Source organism: Azolla caroliniana, unplaced genomic scaffold (assembly GCF_043228905.1).
Source record: "Azolla caroliniana isolate FFs.n. ecotype wild unplaced genomic scaffold, voAzoCaro1.0.p SCAF_6, whole genome shotgun sequence".
Classification (NCBI taxonomy): Eukaryota; Viridiplantae; Streptophyta; class Polypodiopsida; order Salviniales; family Salviniaceae; genus Azolla; species Azolla caroliniana.
The window spans coordinates 19911200-19922022 of NW_028230441.1; the positions used below are offsets into that span (position 1 = coordinate 19911200).

Here is a 10823-nt window from a genome sequence, read left to right on the forward strand (position 1 = left end):
ATGATAGATAATAGTTGTTTGTTTGGGATTGACCCCATATACAAACTTATTGTCATGTTAACAAACATCCTTAGATTTGGTACATAGAGTGCGCCATTCTATGTTTATTTTGTATGCATCATTAAGATTGGATGTAATGTGGGCAAATGGATGTAATTTTCTCTCAAGACTATTCTTATGAAATCTAATGGAGTTCCTCGAGTTTATGAAGGAAACGCATGCAAGTATTAAATATGCCATCGGATTTTAATGAGATATGAGAGTTGCTTGGATCTCCTATTTGTGACCTTTGCAAATGGGAATGTTTATTTTGAGCATACATGTGGATACTTGACATAAAAGACACGATGTGACATATCTAAAATCGCATAGTTGGGTCTCAAATCGAAGCGCACGCAACACAATGTTAATTGTCTTAGTTAAAAGTTACAAAGCTATATTGAAAAGATTCACTAGCCGCAATTTGGTGGAAACATTTTGCGTTTGAATGAGAAATCAAATCATTAATATCTCTTTAATAATAAGTAGATGAGTAGGAAGGGGAGCAAAATCCTTAATGTTGTTTCTTAGATGTTTGTGTTTAGTGAGATAAGATGGAAAGGATAGTCCTAAATGTGAATGGCATTTATAGATCACGAGGAAAACATGTGCTGAGTGTGGTGGAAAAGTGTCAACCTGAAACATGTGATGACCATGGGGCAAAAGTGTCAAACTATATATGTCACTTTTTACCATTGAATTGAGTCCTATACATCACACTACCATTGTCTAGGGCCCTACATTTTAAAATATAAACAACCATTGCCCTTGTCATGAGATTTCGAAATCCTTTTATAAAAAAGCACCCCTGAATCTCCTCAAGTTACAAGCCCGTGTTGTACTAAAAGTTGCTTCGATGTGGTTCTCCACACATAGAAGCCCGTGCGAAAACCATTGTTTTGTAAATCAATTAAGCCGGCCCATCTGCACACTATATTCCGAGAGGCCCCAAAAGCAAAACTTCCAAAGTTGGGTAAAATGGTTTTGTCACACAAATGGGCCAAAAGAATGAAGGTCCACAAAGTTATGAAAAGGCTAGTTTTGTGGTAAGTGAGTGGGTCGGTGATGTGCTAATTTTAGGCAATACATAATTAAGAAGAGGAAGAAAAACGAGAATGAATTGAATAAAAATTGAAGCGTTTCTTGTTGGGAGGGTGGCAGCCATTCGTTCTTCAATTTTGAAGGAAGTAATGGAAACACCTAATCTTCGCTTTAACCACCACATAATCACTCCAAAAGAGAACCCTAATCGCTTTCCTTCTCTTTGCCTTCGTCCATCTAACTCCAAACCCAAACCCTAGTTTTGGCTTCAACCATATGCATTTGATGATTTGATTACAAGACTCTTTTTTCTTTTTCTTTTTTGCTTTTCAAAAGAGTTATGGTGTTTGCTAATTAGGGTTAATTCCCACACAAACATTTTCCTGTGAGAATCGAATGCCACCACCCCCTAATACAAGAATGGAGACTCGGAAGAATGTCCACACGATCCGAACTGGTTTTTACGAGATCACCGATTATGCAATGAAGCCAATACATGTCTCTCTCTATTTCTCTCTATGTGTTAATTGTCTTCTTCTACTAGAGTCTAGGACATGTCTCTCTCAACCATGACATTCTACACATTCCTTCCTTGAAAGACTAATCATACTCACTCATTTTGTCACTTCAATTATCATTGGCAACAATAACCAACCATTCATAGTGTTGTTTGTTTTAAGTCCATCCATCATTGGGGCATAATATAACTATTTTCTATCCCCTTGATCTTTCTTTTTTGTCCATGTCTTCGATCTGTGGTGTTGATCTTGCGCTTCAAATTACTTATATAACCAATCCTCGTTGTTTTAATAATGTCATTTACGACACTTGAATAGCATTGTGTCTAGGGTAGTTCACTTCAACCTTGTTTGGCCACACTCTTACCATGATTTTTTTAACACCTTAATAGCATCGTCCACATTATGAGTATAATCTTCGAGTTTATTATAAATATCGTGTTGGATGATACTCACTACTTTTAGCATGTGTTATTCTTGATATCTTTGGAATCAACTATGAGCATGACATTAATTTCATTGATATGTTTTGTTTTCTTGATACTAGTGGAAGCTTATTAGAAAACAATATGACTACTTTTAGCATGTGTTATTCTTGGTATCTTTGGAATAAACTATAAGCATGACATTAATTTCATTGATATGTTTTGTTTTCTTGATATTAGTCGAAGCTTATTAGAAAACAATATGAAAGTTGTTTCGGAGAACAAATATGGCGTTCGGATAAAACCAAGGTTGATGAAACTGATCAATTGAGTGCCCGTTGTGATTTTATTTGTTGGGAAAATGACATGGTAAATAAGACCAAACTATCTTGAATAGTGCTACAAACTTATCTTCACATAAGTCTCTACAACTGTTGTATGTTGAACAATGTGAAGTAAACAAAGGTGTAAGTTCTACATCAATCACACAATAAAGGGGAATTATAAAAAATGTCCTTCACATATAGGATAATATCCATCATACAATGTGTGTCAAGAACTAAAGAGAATTTATGATGCATGTCAAGAATTTGTGTAATATGTGACCAAAGTCTCATTTGTACATGTCCTAAACCTTTTCACACAATCTTTTGTCGTTTCATTGTTACCAATGGAAATTCGTGCAGCATAAGATATGCCTTACCTATTATGTTTGCACGTATCTACAGCGGATGCCAAGTGTAAGGGTTGGCGAGGTTCGAGATTCAAGAATTTGCATGCTTGATAAAATAATAAAGACAAGGAAAAAACAAGTCATGCCAGATCATAATAGTGTTGAATCTAGGAATCATTTCACAAGAAAAAGATTATTATCTTTGGAAAACCCATCAAGTGATTTTGGATTCACATCGAGGAAGGGTCCAAGAAAAAATACAATAAAACTAGAATGGGAACCACCTTTTAGGAAGGGCAGTATGGACAATTTACTGGTAATATGGATGAACTTTGTGACACAATCACACAAGATTGCACAACCTTTATTTCAGTCTAATCATTCATACTATCACATTTTGGTTTTATAGGAAAACACACATAGAAAGAAGCGTATGGCAACATATAAGGATTTATTTGCATCTATTGGGGTGAGAACGGCCATGGATCCACGTGCATCCCTACCAATCGCCTTAGGCAAACGACAATTATCAAGTTACAAAGATGAAAGATTGTCATATGGAGTAGGAGCGGCTTTACAATGTAGGTATTATGATCCAAAGCAAACAATAACAATCAAATGAGGGAATACATCAAAGAAAACAAATCAGCTGTAAACTGGACAACATAATGGCAAGAAAGCTCGGGATATTGAAAGGTACATACAATTGAATTCTACATTCAGGTAACTTGTAATTCCTTTATTCAGCTTAAAATCATGTTATAGTTTTGTAGTAATTTCATGGTACTTCATGTATTTTGAAATCAGATACATGTTTTGATTCTTATTTGTAAACAAAATTTGGAATTATGTTGGCCACCACTAATTCAAAAATATACTGAAATTCTTTCCATGACATCTGGCTAATAAGGAACCTTGGATTATGTGTAAGATCGCAATATTGTAATAAGAGAATTATAAGAACGCATATTGACTAGAAGGTAACTATTTAAGAGTGTATATGATAAGGTTATAAGTTATAACATAGGGATGTGGCCAAAAAAGGGGAATCCTTTATTAAATTTTAAGATGGCCAAACTCTAAGCATGTATGTGAAGCTATTATCACTTGTCTATGTCACTTTATGTGACAATACAAACATATAACATGTTAGTCATAACCTTCATGGACCCTTATCATGTGTATGCAAAGTTTCGTTAGATGGAAACACGGAATTTCAAATGATCCTTTTAATATATTATCTCCCATGCTTGCTACGAGTCAATGGATTTGTATATCAAACATTTCACCTCAAATAACAGATCATTGTATACAAACCAGATCTTTTACTTTTCATTCATATGTGTGGTCATCTCTTTTGACTTCATGGCTTATTCACGTTACTTGAAATTGCTTGTTACTATTTGAAAGCATAAGGCATAAACTACTTGAAACTCGCATCATTGTTGAAATTGGTATCGTAAGTATCTTTCTGATGATGGCATGATTAAATTGCAAGGTTTGATTATCTTCAACGCAGCGAAATTGTCACATGATACAAACTCTTGAATCTTGATATACTTTTCAACACCTCTTCAACATGGGGCAAATTTGTGACATGATACAAAATCTTGAATCTTGATATACTTTAGACTGAGAATAACAGTGGCACTTGAGTTACCAATACATTCCACCTGAAAAAAACCATAAGAGTGCTAAACCAAAACTTCCAAATTGAAACTTCAAATGTCACTACCACAAGTTTCTAACTTCCAAAACACGAATGCAATTTCGGACTTGTTTTTCACTTCTCTAACTTTGAGACAAGTGTTGGGTTAATATGGCAGCTACTGCAAATAGGCATATATCATTCAAGACGTGTATAGTTCCTCTTTCATATTTGTTGATAAGGGCCAAGCCAAGCTTCTCATTACACCCACACACCACATCATCCTTGCCATCCTCATCCAAAGGCTCCTTCAGCCAATGGTTAGTGGAGATAGCTTTTATCCATTCATTTGTACCATAATATTGAGAATGCTTTATATCCCCATGACCAAATATATGTTTTATATCCCCACACCCTTTCCTTGCTTATCCCAAGTAGCATATCTCTGCTTCATGGCTTCGATGTTTTCTGCCTCCTCGTGCAAGCCAGCACCCATATAAATATTAGCCATAAGCACATAGGCACCACTAAATGTGTTATCTATCTGCAGAACTTGATCAAAAACCATCTTGCCAAGCTTCACATTTCCCCATTTTCTACAAGCACCCAATAGTGCAATCCAGACAGTCGGATTGTTAGAATGTGGCATAGCCTTAATCACCGAGATTGCGTTATGGAAATGTCCAGTAAATCCAAAACCAACCACCATACATGTATGATGCCCTACATTTGGAATAATCCCATAGTCTCTAATCATATAACCAAAAAGCATTTGGGCTTCACACAATAGCCCAGATCGATTGCATGCAGTTAGAATACATAGGAGTGACACTTCATCAGGCAGCATCCCCTCGCTTTGCATCCTTCTGAAACAATCCATCGCTTCAAAACCTTGCCCTTGTTGTGCATACCCTGCTATTATTGTGTTCCAAGAGATTGCATTTCGAACTGGAAGCTCTTCAAGCACTTGTCGAGCTTTTGCAACCAGGTGGCATTTGACATACATATCCACTAAAGCGTTGCCAAGCACAATATCCTTATCCTTCTCTAGCAAACCCCTACATACAATCTCATCATGAATTTGCTTGCCCTTGTCTGTAGCTCCGATGCTGCCACATGCCTTCAAGGCACAAATGAAAGTAACATAATCTGGAACAAGACCCTCCTCTTCCATCCTTTCCAAACAATTCAATGCTTCATTACCTTGAAGTTGTTTTGCATAACCTCCAATCAACACATTCCATGAGACTACACTTCTTGCAGGGAGCTCTTTGAGCACTTCTTGTGCTTTCATAGGATTGCCACATTTAATGTACATATCTACCAAAGCATTACCAAGTGTAATATCTTTATCCAATAATCCTCCACTTACAATCTCTTCATGAATTTCTTTTCCCTTCTCTATAACACCTGCATCACCACATGCCTTCAAGATGCATGTAAAAGTGATGGCGTCTGGAGAGAAACCCTCACTTCTCATCCTTTCAGCACATTTCAATGCTTCATGTCCTCTACACTGTTGGGTATACCCTGTAATAAGTGTAGACCAACCCACTACATCTCGAGTTGGAAGTTCTTCAAGCACCTGTTGTGCCTTATCAACCACACCACATTTTGTGTACATTGCCACCAATGCATTACCAAGTGCAATATTCTTCTCTAGCAAATCCCTACTCATAATCTCATCATGGATTTGTTTACCCATATCAATAGATTTTGTGTTACCACAAGCTTTCAATAATGAAAGAAAGGTGACCACATCTGGTGTGAGACCCTCTTTTTTCATTTGTTTGAAACAATTCATAGCTCCATCACCTTGTTCATACTGAGCATACCCTTCAATTAATGCATTCCATGTCACTACATTTTTTACAGGAAGCTCATTAAGGACCTGCTGTGCTTTAACAACCACACCACATTTGGCATACATATCTACCAAAGATGTTGCAAGAGTAATATCCTCTGGCAGAAAACCCCTATCTACAATTTCCTTGTGAATTTTCTTGCCTTCGTCTATAGCTCTTGCACTGCCAACAGCTTTCAAAATGCAAACAAAAGAGACTGCATCCGGACAGAGACCCTTTCTTTGCATTCGATCAAAACATTTTAGTGCTTCTTCCCATTGTCCTTGCTGAGCATAGCCTCCAATTAATGTATTCCAAACAACTATGTTTTGAATCGGAAGCTCTTCAAGCACTCGTTGTGCTTTTTCCATGAAACCACATTTCGCATACATATCCACCAAAGCATTTCCTAGCACAAGGTCATCCTTCAGCAATCCCCTACTTACTATCTCCTCGTGAACTTGTATGCCTATACCTATAGTTCCTATCCTGCCACAAGCCTTCAAGATACAAGTGAAGGTTACAATATCCGGAGAGAGACCCTCCCTTTGCATCCTTTTCAAACAAATGAATGCATTATGACCTTGCCCTTGCTCGGCATATCCTGAAAGTAGAGTATTCCAAGACACTATATCTCGAGCATGAAGCTCTTCAAGGACTTCTTGTGCCTTCACAACCATACCAAATTTTGTGTACATATCTACCAAAGCATTGCCAAGTACAACATCCTTAGCCAGCAAGCCCCTACTCAAAATCTCATCATGAATTTGTTTGCCCTTGTCTATAGCTCCTAGACTGCCACAAGCTTTCAAAATGCAAATGAAGGTAACCCCATCTGGAAATAGGTGCTCGCTTTGCATCTGCTCAAAACAGTTCAATGCTTTGTGACATTGGCCTTGTTCAGCATATCCTGTGATTAGTGCAGACCATGACACGACATCTCGAACAGGAAGCTCTTCAAGAACTTCTTGAGCTTTTGCAAGCAGACCACATTTGGCGTACATGGTCACTAATGCAGTGCCCAGTACAATATCTTTCTTGAGCAAGCTTCTCTTTATAATCTCATCATGGATTTGTTTGCCTTTATCTATGTCCCTTATGCTGCCACCCGCCTTCAAGATGCAAGTGAAAGTGAACACATCTGGTGATAGGCCCTCATTTTGCATCCAATCAAAACAGTTCAGTGCTTCATGACTTCTCCCTTGTTGGGTGTATCCAGAAATGAGTGCATTCCAAGAGACTATATCTCGAACAGGAAGTTCTTCAAGTACATCTTGCGCTTTTGAAAGTGCGTCGCATTTAGCATACATACTGATCAAACTACTGGCTAGATAAGGGTTTCTCTCAAGCAAACCCCTTTCAAGAATTTCAGCATGTAACATTGAGCCTTTATAGAGATCCTTCTTCCTCGCACAAGCCTTGAGCGAGGCAACAAAAGTAAAAGTTTCCTTACTCTTTTCATAGCTCATTTCCTTATCATGCTTTTCATTTAGCTCTCCATGCATTGAAACCATATTTGCTCCATTTCTCAGCACTTTCACAACCTAAGAGGAACTCTGATACCTATCCATCCATAAGGACTCATATGTGATTATGTGTTTTAGAAAAATCTACTGATCTACTCAAATTCTGTCTTAAATATAGGAATGGTTGCTCATTCGCTTCCTTTAATTTACTAGAATTGCATGAGAAGAAAGTAAAGTCATTCCAAAGAAGTATTGAGTTTGAGTTTGTGATGGATGCATGCCATTAAGAAGTGGTTTATAAGATTGGATCATTACAGTTTATGGTTGTTTGCTATGCCAACGTATCATGGCTTGGGAGAAATACAGGGCTCACTCGTACACCAGATATGTTGCACCCAATCACCAAAACATCTTCTTCGAACGCAAAAATCACACACCCTTGCATTCTTAACTCCACTCACCTTACCTGCAATCCATATCGTTAATTCTGTTTGGCTAATGTCTCACTCTCTTTGATATGAGACAAGATGTTGAGCCCCTAGCAAGGCATCCCATCAATTGTGCAGTTTCTGCCTTGAAGAAATTTAGTGAGCATACATGTCACACTCTACCTGACTGCTCAGACTTCGATCACAATAGAGTTTGATGTCTACACATATTCAGACATGATGTATCTGTGTGACGTTTCTCTCCCAGCCACAATGTCCTCTAGGCTCTCAATTGCTACTCATATTACAATTCTCAATCTTCGTATGCTGCATGTTAGCTCTGCACACGTTACATGAGAATGTTTCTTTAGATCCTATAAGTCATATTCAACCTCTACAATAAAATTTATCCATCTAAATATCTTTGTTTTCTTTTCATTTTTTGATCGAGAAACACAACTTTCATTAGAGCTTGCTTTCCCCACGTTTTCAACCATGATCTATCCCTACACAGGTTTCTCTCCTGAGACACAATGTGGACACTCTATTGCAATGCTTATTAGTAAAATAAACAACAAACATTACATGAAAAATGTTTCCTTTGATCCAAAAAGTCATATCTAGATTCCAATTACAATAATACAATCCATCTATCTATTACTTCATCTTCTCTTCCTCATACAAATACAAAAGCTTATATTAACCTATACCAATATCTCTTTGTCTCTGTCGAGCAGTTGGTTTAGCATTTTACACAATCACATCAAAGTCATAAAATTGAAAGAACCGAAGTTCAATCATCACCCCGAGCTCATCCCCATCCCACAAATCACAATCACACTCCTGACAACATTACGAAGATGTTTACCTATCCATCTATCTCTCTCTAACGTGTTGAGGAGTCGACATAGAGCGGGCAGCAATGGAAACTGTGAGTACAAGAATACAAGGCATGTGGGCCATACCATCACCAGATCATGGAGATAATTGCTTTCCATATCCAATCCGCCCGAGGAGAGCCAAATGCACTTGGTGAACGTCATAATAGCCTTGCTCCACCACACCGATCAACTGTGGATACTATGTCCCCTCACCATTTCAACTCATACACATTAGTTATGCATTTCATGGTTACAAATCATCTCCAGAATCATTTCACTGCATGCATTAAGATCATTATCATGAATCTACTAGATTTTTCTTTTTTTGTTTCAGTATTGGCAACATCATTTCACCATATTTGTGGTTTGTATTATAGGCCGACGTAGGCCTCTTGTAGGCATTTATACCTCTCTATCTATCTAGATCTTTGTCTCTATCTCTATCTCTATCTATCTATATATCTCCCTATCTCTCTCAACATCAACCAAACAAACAAATTGTCCTGAACATCTCTCAATATAAGTGTTTCTGAACACAAAGATCTCACCTTGTTACGTCGAATTTTCTCGCCATTGCAGAGGATCCTTGAAGAATTCCTTCCAGAAGCGGACCATCCTTTCACAGGGACGATTCAAGCTCCCCTGTTTCGCCATAGCTAGAGGAGGAGGCCGACGCCATGGCCATGGCCAGATAGTCCATTCGGGTCCACGAACTATTGCATTTTTACAAAAATGGCCCTCCACTTATGCATTCTTTCAAAGCATAGTATAAACCATACGTAACATACGTGCATTCGCGCTCGATAATGTTTTTACAAACATTCGTGTATGGTAAACACCCTCGAAGTATGGTAAATACCATACTTTTGTATTCCTTATTTATTATAAGGTAATGTTTTTTTTAAGGTAAGAAAATTAAGGTAAAAAGTGTAAAAAAAAAACATATGAATGTTTTGATAACATACGCATTCGTTTTCATTCTAATGAAAAGAATGTTTGCTAATGCATTATAGTATATTACGTACTATGTTTCAAAGAGAGTGTGTATTATTATTGGTATGTATATGTTTATGTAGTTTTTTGAATTTCAGCTTCACACATGGTATATTGCCTTCCTAAGGCCTTTGACGGTAAAAGGCACCTTGCGGGGGGCATCATCCTAATCAGAGCAGGAAACACGTGTGAAGGCGGACAACTTCAGAGAGTCCAGACATGTCTTGCCTTGGTGGAAAATACATCAGAACATGTTGTACCAATAGAGAGGTGAATCATGATGTAGCACATAAGACTAGTGGAGTGAGGCAAGGCAACCTGCTTTAGAGAGTCCACACTTATTGCCCTAGTGAAAATTTAGAGTTTGATATATGGCATCCATAGATTGACCCATGCGTAATATAAGTGGTATTCGACATCCGCAATATTCACGATATTCGAGAATATAAATCGGCCCCAAGAATATTATAAAACCATTCGTTTACATTTACATGTACACACCTAAATATATGATATATACATATTATATATACATACATACATACATATATGATATATACATATTATATATACATATACACACATACATATATGTGTATACACACACATATATCACTCATATATGTATATACACACATACATCAATAATTAATTAACTCACTAATATATTAATTAATTAATTCACTTAAACATTAATTACTTTACTAATACATATCTTAATTCATCAAAAAATTAATTAATTAATTGAAAAATATTAGTTAATTAATTAGGGCTTCTACTAAACTTAGGGTTTCAATGAAAGTCTGAGTTTGCGGCAGAGAACAAGATGTAGGATTAGAATAGAGCATGAGAGGGAGTCAAAGACGC

At 37.1% G+C, this 10823-nt stretch overlaps 2 protein-coding genes across 3 annotated transcripts; one reads left to right on the forward strand and one right to left on the reverse strand.

The window, feature by feature from the left end:
* The first annotated feature begins 1034 nt into the window (after window positions 1-1034).
* LOC147863252 (uncharacterized) lies at window positions 1035-8897 on the forward strand. The gene is made up of 5 exons (XM_087321794.1): window positions 1035-1085; window positions 2264-2392; window positions 2752-3012; window positions 3106-3277; window positions 8707-8897. Exons 1-5 carry the CDS (start codon window positions 1035-1037, stop codon window positions 8826-8828), a joined length of 735 nt encoding a protein of 244 aa, XP_087177920.1. The 3' UTR covers window positions 8829-8897.
* On the reverse strand, window positions 4425-9702 carry LOC147863253 (pentatricopeptide repeat-containing protein At3g09040, mitochondrial-like). 2 transcript variants are annotated; one of them, XM_087320789.1, is made up of 2 exons: window positions 9512-9702; window positions 4425-7751 (listed from the first exon to the last, which is right to left on the reverse strand). In XM_087320789.1, the coding sequence occupies exon 2, from the start codon at window positions 7700-7702 to the stop codon at window positions 4745-4747; it is 2958 nt and encodes a 985-aa protein (XP_087176915.1). In that variant the 5' UTR covers window positions 7703-7751; window positions 9512-9702; the 3' UTR covers window positions 4425-4744. The 2 variants fall into 2 exon arrangements, with proteins under 2 accessions (XP_087176915.1, XP_087176914.1); XM_087320788.1 differs by having other exon boundaries at window positions 4425-8422.
* Window positions 9703-10823: the final 1121 nt, after the last annotated feature.

What these genes read in the sequence shown, in the direction of transcription:
- LOC147863252 (XM_087321794.1), top strand. Translation starts at nt 1,035, where the DNA reads ATGGGCCAAAAGAATGAAGGTCCACAAAGTTATGAAAAGGCTAGTTTT. An exon ending in ATGAAAAGGCTAGTTTTGTG is followed by an intron (nt 1,086 to 2,263) that starts GTAAGTGAGTGG and finishes TCTTGATATTAG; the next exon opens with TCGAAGCTTATTAGAAAACA. An exon ending in AGTAGGAGCGGCTTTACAAT is followed by an intron (nt 3,278 to 8,706) that starts GTAGGTATTATG and finishes AGTCATATCTAG; the next exon opens with ATTCCAATTACAATAATACA.
- LOC147863253 (XM_087320789.1), bottom strand. Translation starts at nt 7,702, where the DNA reads ATGGTTTCAATGCATGGAGAGCTAAATGAAAAGCATGATAAGGAAATG.